At 40.3% G+C, this 13,884-nt stretch overlaps 1 protein-coding gene across 2 annotated transcripts in view; it reads right to left on the bottom strand.

The window, feature by feature from the left end:
• ip6k1 (inositol hexakisphosphate kinase 1) overlaps positions 1-13,884 on the bottom strand; it is a 77,972-nt gene that overhangs the window by 6,674 nt on the left and 57,414 nt on the right. For both annotated transcript variants that reach the window (XM_043708458.1, XM_043708457.1), the window contains 2 exons: positions 11,701-11,882; positions 427-602 (listed from right to left, as the gene is read on the bottom strand). In XM_043708458.1, coding sequence (XP_043564393.1) covers positions 427-602; positions 11,701-11,882 — 358 coding nt within the window. The remainder of the gene's footprint in view (positions 1-426; positions 603-11,700; positions 11,883-13,884) is intronic.

The following is a 13,884-nucleotide window of genomic DNA, read 5'->3' as shown; positions in this document are numbered from 1 at the left end:
TTCAAAGTTGGTCTTGATAACAAAAAGGGCTAGAATTTAAAGGGAGAAAGTTTTACTACAGTTCTATGAATTGGATAACACCTGGAGTACTGCGTACTGGAACACAGCACCTATTATCACCACCCAACCGCCTGCAAATGAACAGTTTGCACTGAACTGATTAAACCTGTCATTTAATGTAAATTGGAAACTCTAGTCACGCGAACACCAAACTCTGTCACCTCAGCTTTCCTCCTTCCCCACTATCCCACTTCTTTACCTGTTACTTCTTGCATTGCAGCTCATTTCTTATCCATTCAACAGTTTTTTTAAAGAATAGTTTGAATCGCACAATGGGTTAAGTTTCTTTCAGCAGCAGATAAACAAAATAATTGATGTCAAACTGAATGGCAGGCTACATTTTATAATGTTAAATTAGTCACTTACTTGCATTCCGCACACTCGCACACCCAGTGCTCCAGAGGTACTCAGCTCACATTTTTTAATCTGTCGTGCTGCTTTCTCCTCAGATGCATCATCCCCGTGCTGCCTGGTCCCCATTTTTAGGTCCAGAATACAAGGATAGCCAAAATGATGAACCACATTCTCCAGGAGTAGGAATTCTTTGAAGAGCTTTGTTAAGGAATGTCTATGCTTTTCTATCCGAAACAGCAAGTATTATCCAAACACGCACAGTGTGTATAGTGTTTATGTTAGTGGACTTAATCACGGAAGGGCCTGCACTACTGATTGGGAGACAGGACAAAATCCCTCCAACACCAGATAGCAAAATTCAATTAAATAAATCTGGAGTATAATGCTAGTATCAGAAATGGTGACCATGGAGGCTCACCACCACCCACTCAAGGGCAATAAGAGGTAATAAATGCCAGTCTTGTCAGTGATGCCTCCATCCCATTATTTATTTTTTAAAAACTATTTCAATTGAAAGGGGATTCTTAAAAGATTTCTTATTAAGAGGCCTCTGCTCCTTTACCTTAAGGTGAGCTCTGATTTCGTACTCAATGGCATTATTCAGTCCATCCTCAAGTCTTTCCAAAGATATCACAGAGTAACTCTTAGACCTACATCAGATAAAAAGAAACTGGAATAGTTTGCCCAATACTAAATAAGCCACTAACTCCTCAGAAACTCTGATTATGCAAGGGACTTTCAAAGTAAACATAGTACAATTTCTTCCACTCAAGAAAATATCATTTTTGATCAGTGGGTGGAATATAAATTAGTATATCAAACAGTGACCAAGAGGTTCTGATTACATTCTAATGGTACAAAGGTATTTCTTTACAAATATTTTCTCTTTTTTGCCATTGCCTCTCATCCTCTCAAATGCACTACCTCATGCTCAGCTATTACTTCATCTGTCTTAAGTGGTCTTTCTATATCTTCAAGTCTTGATAGTGAGAAGGGATGCAGATGTTTGACTTTGGAAACTGACAGTCAAGCTGAATTTCACTTACATTACATACTTTCCTCTTTGCCAAGAGGATTCACTGTGTAGTGATCAGAGGCAGAAGTCTGGAAAATGTTTATGTCAAAAGTTTTCAACCAGGCCTAATAAGGTCAACTAAAATGACTGGCATTTGCCAAAAATGGATAACTTAACACAGATCAAAACCAAATTTCTAGTTTCTGGTTGTATGGCTTGGTATCAAGATTCTTATTAATGCTTTTAAAAATGATACTATGGGGAAGGTCAGCTCAAATATACTTTTGCAGTCTGGATTATAGAAGTGGCTTTTATAAAATGTATAACACTGATCAATTATGCAAGGTTTGTGAAGGTTTGTAGCTCAGTTTGAGGTTTAGGGTGTAGGTTTGCTCGCTGAGCTGTAGGTTTGATATGCAGACGTTTCATTACCTGGCTAGGTATCATCAGTGGCGACCTCCAAGTGAAGCGAAGCCGTTGTCTCCTGCTTTCTATTTAGATGTTTGTCCTGGATGGGGTTCCTGGGGTTTGTGGTGATGTCATTTCCTGTTTGTTTTCTGAGGGGTTGATGGATGGTATCTAGATCTATTCGTTTGTGTACGGCGTTGTGGTTGGAGTGCCAGGCCTCTAGGAATTCTCTGGCATGTCTTTGCATAGCCTGCCCCAGGATAGATGTGTTGTCGCAGTCGAAATGGTGGTTTTTTTCATCCGTGTGTTGGGCTACGAGGGAGAGAGGGTCATATCTTTTTGTGGCTAGATGGTGTTCGTGTATCCTGGTGGCTAACTTTCTTCCTGTTTGTCCTACCTAGTGTTTGTGGCAGTCCTTGCATGGAATTTTGTAGATGACGGGACTGTATTTTATTGAGTAGCCGTTCTTCTTGAATACGTTGTATAGGTGGTTCTCCTCTGGTTTTCCGAAGTTCATCTGTGCTACAGTGTGTGGTGGCTCGTTGGAATAGTGTTCTGATACAGCTTCGTTTGTGTGTGTTGGGATGGTTGCTGGTGTAGTTAAGTATTTGGTCAGTGTTTGTTGGTTTTCTGTATACGCAGGTTTGTAGTTCTCTGTTGCCCTTTCTTTCGACTGTGACGCCCAGGAATGCGAGTTTGTTGTCGGTTTCTTCCTCCTTGGTGAACTTTATGCCTGTGAGGGTGTTGTTGATGATGTTAAATGTCTCTTCTATCTTGTTTCGTTTTGTGATGACAAAGGTGTCATCTACGTAGCGTACCCAGATTTTTGGTTTGATGGTTGGTAGGGCTGTTTGTTCTAGTCTTTGCAATACCGCTTCTGCTATGAATCCTGATAGCGGATATCCCATGGGCGTGCCATTGGTTTGTTTGTAGACTATGTTGTTGAAGGTGAAGTGGGTGGTGAGGCACAGATCCACTAGCTTCATGATGTTTTCATTGGTAATGTGATTGATGGTGGTTGGGGTGTGTGTGATGGTCTCTTCTAAAAGTGTGGTAAGTGTTTCCTTTGCCAGGTCGATGTTGATGGAGGTGAACAGTGCTGTTACGTCTTCCTCTATTTTGGTGTATTTGATGATTTTTAGGAATTCCTGGGTGGAGTGGATGGAGTGCTGTGACTCTTCTATTCGGTATTTCAACTTACAGACTGGCCAAAGACCGACACACAAGACTGAAAGACCCATGAAGTGTCTTTTCAAACATAAGCACAAATACCCTGTCCAATACCACTTCTGTATCAATTTTGAATCCGTCAACTGCTTAGGAACTTAACTTAAATTTCCCTCCTTTAATCTCACCGTTTCTTCAGCTCTCTCTTCCTTTAAGACACTCTCCAAACCTACTTTATTGACCAGGTTTTTCGTCACTTGTTCTAATATCTCAATGTGGTTCAGTGTCAATTGATGAAAGGCTTTTGCCCGAAACGTCGATTTTCCTGCACCTCAGATGCTGCCTGACCTGCTGCGCTTTTCCAGCAACACATTTTCAGCTTTACTCCCAAATGGCTTTGTCCTTCCCATACTTAAAGCCACAACAATTTTTATTGTTTGCATTGAGAATTTCTGGCCTGTAAGCTTTTAATCTATCAGAAAGCAAAAAATACTGTTTTTCTGCACTTCATGAAATCTGCAGTTGCCCCAGCCACATCTCAACAATGGAAAACCAATGGGTTGCAATCAGCAATTTCAAAACACAACTATAAAAAAAATGCATGGGACTAACCCTAGCCTTAATTCAGTCATTGCTTGTCAGAAGCAAAGCAACTTAGAAACTGCTGACTCCACATGTGTAATTGTAAAGTAAATTAGCAGCTTCTGCTAGTTGGACAACATCCAGGAGTGTATGTACAAAAACAAACTTAATGCAGGTTAACCCTTTGGGACTGATGCATAACACCCTGAGACATCGTGACTGAGCAGATTTATCAAAACAAGGAAAAACTAAATTGTTCATTTCCTTGTTCCAGTCACACAACTGCATCTTGCACGTCTTATGTTTCTATTGATAAAGGCATGTCCAATATTTTCTGTTTTACTTTCCTGACATAGACAAACACTTTGTCACATTCAATGTTCACAAAGACTCTATTCACTATACTTAAGACCAACACATTTAAAAGCAGTAATCTCCATAACATTTACACATCAACAGACAATGCTGATGCAAAGTGAAAATCTTTTAACTACACCAATAACATACATTCATATAGCACCTTCAATGTAGAAAGATTTCACCCTGTCCTTCAGAGAGAGACACTCAGAAGTGTCAAGGTAAAGAACAATATGTGATCAAATACTTGGAGATATTGGTGAGTTTCAATGAAAATCTTAAAGGAGAGAGGGTTGAAGGGGTAGACAAATAAGAGGAAGGAATACCAGAGTAGGAATAACACAAATAGTTTTCAAGGCAGCTGAAAGAGTAAAGGGCTTGGAGGTGATGAAGGGGTAGTGTTAGGAATGGAGTGTATTAGAGTAAGGGGGCTGCAATGGCATAAACAGAATCAACCCAAGAATAATCATTTTAAATGCCATGCACTGGGGGATGACTGGTCAATGTAGATCAAAAGCACAAAGATGATCAATGAATGTGATTTAGTGCATAACAATATATAAGTAGCAGCGTTTAACTATTGCTATAGCTTAAAGAGAGAGTGTGGAATAGATGACCATGAGGAAAATGCAATTGTTGATTCTATAGGCTCCAGAAGCATGGATGAGGGTTTCAGTAGATTTGCTGAGGTTGGGCAGTTGTAGGTAACGTTATTCAGGTGGAAGCAGGCAGTCTTTGAGATAGAGACAATATGAGTCTGAAACACAACTGAGAATCAAATAGGATGCCAGAATTGCATATATTTAGACAAGATAGTAGGAAAATAGAGGTGGGTAATGGACCCATAGCAAGGATGTGTAACCCTGGAAAAGAGTTGAAGATAATGGCTTTGAACTTCATAATGTTTAGTTGAATCAGGGGGAACCTGTAGCAACACCTTTATAGCCCACCTCTGTGGCTGATACCTGCACTTTATAAATGTGCAGCATTAAATGTATTGTGCAAGATTACAGAACAGCTAACTGAGGTGACATCCATGTTTTCAAATGGGCATGTGAATTAATGAATACTTCCAGACATAGTATATCTCTAGTAGTGATGGTCTGCCTAAGGACAGTCCTCTGGTTATTTCCCTACACCTTGTGATCTTGACCATTCTTCATCAGTTGCTTGTGGAAGCTACTTATTTTTTAATTTCAATGAGCAATATGACAAAGGAACATAATGCACAAGGCAGTTTCTCAGCACCTTCTGCATTAATGCAGAAAAGAAACAAATCCTCTTCCCAGAGGATCCTCCTTAACCTGTAAGCAGCCGTCATTTTTTCAGATTCTAAATTCCACTGTCAACATTGAAAGTTTGCTCGTTCCGCTGTTGGCGAAGGTTTGCAACCTTGAGCATCAGACCTCTCTCTCTCTCTCTCTCTAAACTTGGGATGACCTGTAAAAAGGGCAAGGACCAGCCACCTAGTATCAAATGATACTTCTACATTAGCTGCATAAAGTTGCCCGTGAAATACTGCTGGTCTCTGTTGTCTGAGCTAATGATGTATATAAAACAGTGCAACACAACGCAGCATAGCATCATGACCCTGTAATGAGTCTGTCACATCCAATTAAAATAAGGCTGTTGCTAACATAAAACATATACAATTAACAAGACCTGCTTCCAATGTTTAGTAAGAAAACTGGAAAGTATAAAGGAACAACTGTCTATGCCAGGAATGTAAAACAGAAAATATTGGACATGCCTAGTCAGCCAACATCTGTGAAAAAGCAATATATGACGCTTCTAGTGTGAAGCACATCAATGACCAAGAAATGTTCATCCTGTTACTTCTCACTGTTTGATCTGTTGTGTACATGCAACATTTTTTCTATTTAAGGACATTGACATCTGACAAGCAAACCTCACCCTACATTTAATAAAAGCAAACATTGCAGATCCTGGAGATTGGAAAAACTCAGCAGGTCTAGTAACATGTGGAAAGAGAAAATAGAGTTAAGGTTTTTTGAGTCGATTATGATTCTTCAGTTTTACAGTCCACATGGTAAAGCACACTGATTCTCCAGCCCCACTACACTCTGGGCTGACGCAAGCTTTAAAGAATTAATCAAGCTTTGCAAAAAAATGTCAATCTGCTTCTCTGATGAAATCAGGTAAACAGAAAATATTGACCAGCTTTCTATATGAAACAAGAACTATTGTATATTGCAAATAAATAAGCTCTAACCAAAGTGGTCAGAAGAAGTGTCAACTATCCACAGTTTAAACACTAACTCCATTTTTGAAAAAACAGACACACACATTCAAGAAACAAACAAAACACTGATGCCAAGGGTGGAGGAAAAAAGCACTGGGAAGCATAGGTCATAACACCAGTCCACAGAAACAGTGAGACCTTCCCTTTGCTTTGCAGGTTCTTTTGTCCTCCAATCTCCTTATCTAGATTCTTTCCCCTCTTCACAAGCAGTATAGCGTGATAAGTGCACTCATTATTAACTCTGTTGGTTACTGGGGTTAAAAGCAATGGCTTACAGCCACTGGTGGCAGATAATAAGTAGCTTTCTTTGGGCTTCAGAAAGATGAAAAAGCAGAACGTGCTCCTTCAGCAGTCCAGAGACTTCTCCCAACCTTCTCATAAACACTAAAACTATGCACCTGCCCAGAAGCTAATCAACAAATTGTCATCGGGCTAATGATTTCCAACATTTGCAACTTTCCAACGTTTGCACAAACCAATCAGCAATCTGTTGCTGGATCAATCTCACTCTGCACACAACCCCCCAGTGCCTTAGCCTCTTACCTCTCCTCCAGCTTCGAGCAACTGTGTGTATAGTGTTTGCACATACTCTGTGTCTCCTTGGGTTATCTCTGGGTGCTCCAATTTCCTTCTGCAGTTCAAAGATGTGCAAATTAGGTGGATTAGCCATGCTGAGTAGCCCACAATGTCAGGGATGTGCAAGTTAGAATTAGCCATGGGAAATGCAAGGTTACAAGGATAGGGTAGGGGGGTTGCTCTGCATTGAATACTCTTGGGAGCATCAGTATGGACTTAATGGGCTGAATGGCCTGCTTCCACACTTTTGGGATTTTATGATTCTACATTTTAAGTATTAAAGCAATCTGAAAGGTAACACAGGAAGAATAAAGAACCTATTCTCACAATTAAAATTCTAAATTGTAATCACAGCAGTGCTAATCATTATAATTAAATTATGACAATGGAAAGATTTTTCTGCACTATATCTTTGACAAAAAAAAAAATTAAAGTCCTGCCTCTATTGTGACCCCAGAGATTAGATAGTGGACTAATAACTTTGCATAGTATGCATATAAAGATAAGTCACCTTATGGACATAGGAAATAGAAATACAAAATACAATACAGAACATCAACCAGTTGCAGTAATAACACATTAACTGTTGGCATTGCCATCTGTTACATAATAGAACGAACCTATCAGCAAAGCAGCTTACCTGAAGTATTCAAACAAACCATGCTGTAATACCACCCTTTTTTTTAAATCATGAACATCACTGGTAAATGTACTTTCTACATCAATTGAGAGAAAACTGTCTTCATCCACTAATAATGAGAAACTAAATTACAATGCTTAATATAGTCAATTCAATAGCATCATATTCACTCCATACTCCAATCAGCATAATGTTTCCCTGCCATTCAGAAACAAAATCAGGAAGTTCTTCTTCCTACATGGAGTAAAAATCTAGGAATTTCTCTTTGAAAAGGCTATGGATGTTGGATCTCTATAAATTCTTGAAGTGGAGACTGATGGATTGTTGCTTACAATAGCTTGATGCATTTCAGAAATGACTCTAACTAATCAAAAGGCATTGCCTCCAATTCTCTCAGCTCGTGTCCTGCTGAAATACCAATCTCCAGTCTCAGTCCCAGGAGATGACAATCTCCGATCCAACCTCCCATCCTCTGCAACATTCAACTCATCCAAAGGGCAGAAATTCCTTCAGAATCTTACAGTCCATCCCACTTAAATGTTCTGTTCCTCTTATTTTAAGATTTTGCTAATCTCCCCTTGCCTTAAATCTACCATAGATAGATAGTAGTATCCATAGTGTGGAAACACTGTATTGGCCCCACAAGTCCACAATGACCCTCCAAAGAATAACCAACCCAGACCCATTCCTCTAGCCTATACTCAACATTTCCCCTGATTAATGACCAAAACAATACATCCATGAACACTATGGGCAATTTAGCATGTCCAATTCACCTAACCTGCACACCTTTGGACTGTGGGAAGAAACCAGAGCACCCGGGGGGGGGGGGGGGGGGGGACCCACACAGAGTACGTGCAAACTCCACACAGACAGTCGTCCGAGGCTGGAATTAAATCCGGGTCCCTGGCACTGTGAGACAGCAGTGCTCTCACTGAGCCACTGTGCCGCCTTGTGTTCTGTTCTCTTTGTCTCATTTTCAGAATCTTCTCCCTCTTTTTCAGCTGGCAATGGCATAGTGGTAATGTCATGGGGCATGCAATCCAGAATCTCAGTCTCAGGTTCTGGGAAATGGACTTAAATCCATTCCCCCAGTGAATCAGTGCTCCTCCATATTGAACTTTGCTCAGAGGAAGGTCTGCAGGAATGCATGGGTGGATTAGCACACAGAGGTCTCCGGATGGGGAACTTCAACACTCATCACCAAGATGGTTCAGCAGCAGACCCAGCTGGTTAATTTCTAAAGGATACAATTGCTAAACTGGATCTGCGGCAGGTGGTGAAGGAACCAACAAGACGGAACAATCTACTTGACTTTGCCCTTGCCAATCTGTCTTCCCAAGACAGTATTGCAGGAGTAAGTGAGGACTGCAGATGCTGGATTGATTAGAGTCAAGAGTGGGGTGCTGGAAAAGCACAGCAGGCAGGCAGCATCCGAGGGGCAGGAGAATCGATATTTAGGGCAAGTGCCCTTCATCAATATTGTAGGAGTGACCACTGCACAATCATTGCGCAGATGAAGTCCTGTCTTCATATTATGAATACTCTCCATGTGTCATATGGCACTACCATCATGCTAAATGGGACAGAATTCAATCACATCTAACAACTTCAAAATGGACAACGTCACATTTGTTTACATTGAACTGCATCTGCCATAATTTAGCCCATTCACCTCATCCATCAATACTCCTTTGTAATTTTATGCTATTATCTACACAGCCTACAATGCCGTCTAATTATATAGCATCGGCAAATTTGGATGCAAGATTTTCTATGCCATTATTCAAGTCATTAATAAATAATGCAAATAATTGAGGCCCCAACAGATCCTTGTGGGACACCACTGGTCACATCCTGCCAATCATACCCATTATCTCTATTTCTGTCGCTTGCCTCCCAACCAATTTCCCAGTCATGTTAGTAATATGCCTTCAGTTCTGTGGGCTTCTACCTAAGATGACACCATCTTACGTGGGACTTTATTAAATGCCTTTTGAAGTCCATAATAAAAATATTCAATTTTAAAAAGGTGCTCAGTTATCCTATTCTTGATTACAGACTCCAATCATTTCTCCACTACAGATGTCAGGCTAACTGGTCTGCAGTTCCCTGGTTTTCTTCTTCTGCCTGACTTAAAAAATAGAGTAACATGCAATTTTTCAATCCAGAAAGATGGCACCTGTATTAATTATAGACTCGGAGATAGCAAGACTGCAGAAGCTGAAAGTCAGAGTGTGGGGGAGTCCAGAACTAGAGGGCATAGGTTTAAAATGAGGGGTGAAAAATTTAAAAGGGACCCAAGGGGCATCTTTTTCATGTACACTGTGGTGCATGTGTAGATTGAGCTGCCAGAGAAAGTGATGGAGGCTAGTACAATTACAACATTTAAAAGGCACCTAGATGGGTATATGAAAAGGTTTAGGAGGGATATGAGCCAAATGCTGGCAAATAGGACCAGATTAGCTTAGGATATCTAGTCTGCATGGACAAGTTGGACCAAAGAGTCTGTTTCCATGCTGTACATCTTTATGACTCTATAAATGTGTAGCTGGAAAAACAGTCGGTCAGACATCATTGGAGGAACATGAAAGTCGACATTTTGGGTCATAATCCTTCATCAGAGTTAAAACAAATGTGCTCCTCTTCTATAACACCCTCGGATGAAAACCATTCGATTCTGGGAATTAGTCACTCTTTTAGTTCCATTAAGTAAACATTGATAATGAGGAAATTAAGTTATTCAGTCCCTGTCCCACCCCACTATTAGTTTCCTCAGAACTTTGGCAAGCTATTTTCCTTTTGTACTGTAAATACGGAGGCAAAGTAATTATTCAAAACTAAAATAAAGGACTGGATGCTGGAAATCAGAAACTGAACAGAAATTGCTAGAGAAGCTCAGCAGGTCTGGCAGCATCTGTCGGAAGAAAGCAGAGTTAGGATTTTTCGATTTCAATGACTCTTCAACACTGTTTATAAGTTTCTCCAGCAATATCTGTAATGATTCAACATGTCAATCAATTACGCAATCATTGAAACTATCTCTACTTTCAATCTTTGGTGGACCAATATTGCTCCTGACCACCATTTCATTATCACAAGATTTATTCTTATTGATTTTGATGTCCCTTGCAAGTTTTCTTTCATTATCTCTTTTTGTAGTTCTTATAACTTGCTTTGTGATTCATAGCATCTTTCCCAGTTGGCAGGAATTATGTTATGTTTGCATTTTTGTAAGCCCTTTCTTTTAGTTTTATGCTATCCCTTATCTCTTTAGTTGTCCATGGTTGTCTCTGCTCTTATGAAGTGGAGCTTTTCCCTTTCAGGGATATAAACTGGCTCTGTACTACATGAAATGTTGCTTTAAACATTTTTTATTCAGTTGTTTTATCCATGAGCAGATGTTCTCAGTTTACTGTGGACAGTCTCTGTCTCATCACATATAAGTTAACCATATCTTGATCTGAAATTCTAGTAGTTGATTTGTGCTTTTTGATGGACTACTCTCCACTTGCCTGGATGTGTGCAGCTCCAACAATACTCAAGAAGTTTGACACCATCCAGGACAAAAAGCAGCCTGCTCAATTAGTGCTGTATCCACCATCTTCAACAATGTCTCTCTCCATTGCTGAAGGACAGTGGCAGCAGTGTGTACATTCACAAGATGCTCTACAATAACTCACCTTTGACAGCACCTTCCGAACTTGTAACCTCTCCCACTCAGGCAAAGGCAACAGACACATGGGAACACCTCTACCTACAATTTCTCCTCCATGTCACACACCAATTTGCCCTGGAACCTATGCCATTGTTTGTTCACTATTGCTATGTCAAAATCCTGGAATTCCTTTCCAAATAGCAAGGTCTGCAATAATTCAAGGAGGCAGCTCACCACAACTTTCTTCAGTACAATTACGGATGGACAATAAATAATAATTCTGCCAGTGATGCTCACACCCTTCTTTCTAAATCTCTCTCTTTGACAAGATTTTGGTCACCAGTACTAATTATTTCTTTGTCTCTGCTCACCAATGAACTACCTTTCAAGTTATTCCACATTAGGAGGTCCAATGTAAATACAATTTCTACTTGGCATGGGGTACTGCTGCAGTTACACTGTTGAGAAGCAGAAGTATTATATGTTTTGTTCAGAAGTAGTCAGGTGTAACAGTTACATTAGGCTGCATCAAATAAAGAGGATAAGTTGATAGGGTGTTAATAACGGATGGCACTATTGTTAAGCACTGTATATTACAAGCAGTTCTGAGTAAAGGATACTGTAGAGTTTCCGATCCTTTGATTCTGAGCGCATGCGACTCAGCTGCTGCTTATGGCAGCGTAGACTCCAAGGGTTAAAGCTGATCTTCTCTGCAATCAGCGCACTGTTGCTATCCAACATTTGGAAGGGAATGTCCGATGGAACCTGCAGCTCCACCTTTGGACTCTTCATCTCCTGAGGGCTGTAAGAAAGGCAAAGAGGTAAAAAAATAAACAGGGTGAAGAGCAGAACAAAGTCTTTTCACACAGCAGTCACACACATTCACTGATGAAAGGGTTTGTCTAGCAATCTTCCCTTGCCACATTGACCTAAATGCAGTCACACTGCAATCCAAGCATTCAATGGATATTCAAACTGCATCTTATTGAATTAAGATGTATTTGTTTCTGTAATCCCAACCAAAAGATAGTTATATATTTTACTGATAACCTTTGATCTTGTTTGTTGGGAGCTGTTGAGAAATATTATGGAAATTTAACTTACGTTTTTGTTAAAAGTTCAAATTCCTTTTATATCCAAAGCTGACAACTGGAAAAGATGCGTGATGTAGAAAGTATCCAGCTTAAAACAGCAGCAATAGTGTTAGGGATTGTCAGCTACTCTTGAAAAGCAAGCTGGTGGAAAATGAAAATGAAAACAGACACCTCCAGTGTTCTGGGCAGATGCACTTCATACAAGCCTCATTAACAATAAGTAATGGTCTGCTGCTTGTTAAGCTGCATGCCATGGAGGGAGCTGATTTATACTCACTGCAATGGGCCCTTCTACTATACAGTGCTCAGGTCTGTGTCTCACACACATTGTGCAAATTGGTACCAACACAATAACAAATATCTGTGGCACGGGTAACTGCCACATTTTCTGCTCAGGGTTTCAATTACCTTCACAGTACGTGGGCAATTGATATCACAGGTTGCTGTGTGGCACCAGTCATTCCATCCCTGTAGCAATGCAAACACATGCAATGTCAGAAACACGCACCACGAACAGAAATCAGAATCACCCACCCGTTTCAGTGTCAATTCAGCCAATCAATTAGAATTGCGTTCGTTAAAATAGGCACTTCACCCATTTGCTCTGTTGCCATGGACAGCAGTGCAGAACAACGTGGGTTCATGTTACCATCAGAAGACCTGAATTTCTCAGTGACACCTCTGAATTCACTTCTGGGAATAAAGAGGTTACACCTATCAAATTCAAAACCTGAACTGTTCTGTCAAAGTGAGAGTTTGCTTCAAACATTGTTAAAGATGCTATGCAGCAAAGACAATAGTTCACAAAAGAGCTGTGGAAACCCTCAGTGATTCACAGTAAAGAGTTTCTAATGCTTACCTAAAGTATATTAAAGAAGTCACTCGATGAGAAAGTCTACAGAATTAGATTTAATTCATTTTGTTAGTTTTACTAAAAGCTATATATTCCTCCAGTTTAATGTATGCATAGGCACACTTATAGTGCACTTAAATAATTTACTCAGCTGTCAATCTTAGCAAGTACCAGCAGTTTTATATCTAGGTTTTAGTCAGCTAGGTAAAACCTGCTCTGGGAAACCTGCAACAGCCACATAGATCTCATACTACAGGATAAACAGTATACAAGTCAGTATACTTTTTGTGACATTATAAATGTATCCCATTAAGCCATTCTTACTATTGCCATCACTAGTACTCTACCTCACTGGTATAGTGAGGCACCAGTACACAACAACATATCTCTCTAGTGAAACAATTACAACTTTTTAGTGATAGATCTGACCCCACCAGTGTTGTAATCCAGGGTTGAACACTAACAGACTTGTAACACAACTATTGTAACTCAGTATTATACAGTGACCAATCTGTGGTCATTAGTAAGGTACCTTTTCCTCCGCTACATCGATGACTGTATCGGCGCTGCCTTGTGCTCCCACGAGGAGGTTGAACAGTTCATCCACTTTACCAACACCTTCCACCCCGACCTCAAATTTACCTGGACCGTCTCAGACTCCTCCCTCCCCTTCCTAGACCTTTCCATTTCTATCTCGGGTGACCGAATCGACACGGACATCTACTATAAACCGACCGACTCCCACAACTACTTAGACGACACCTCCTCCCACCCTGCCCCCTGTAAAAACGCCCTCCCATATTCCCAATTCCTTCGTCCCCACCGCATCTGCTCCCAGGAGGACCAGTTCCAAAACC

Source organism: Chiloscyllium plagiosum, chromosome 18 (genome assembly GCF_004010195.1).
Source record: "Chiloscyllium plagiosum isolate BGI_BamShark_2017 chromosome 18, ASM401019v2, whole genome shotgun sequence".
Lineage (NCBI taxonomy): Eukaryota > Metazoa > Chordata > Chondrichthyes > Orectolobiformes > Hemiscylliidae > Chiloscyllium > Chiloscyllium plagiosum.
The sequence above is the reverse complement of the archived record's forward strand: the minus strand, read 5'-3'. Positions and strand labels throughout refer to the sequence as shown.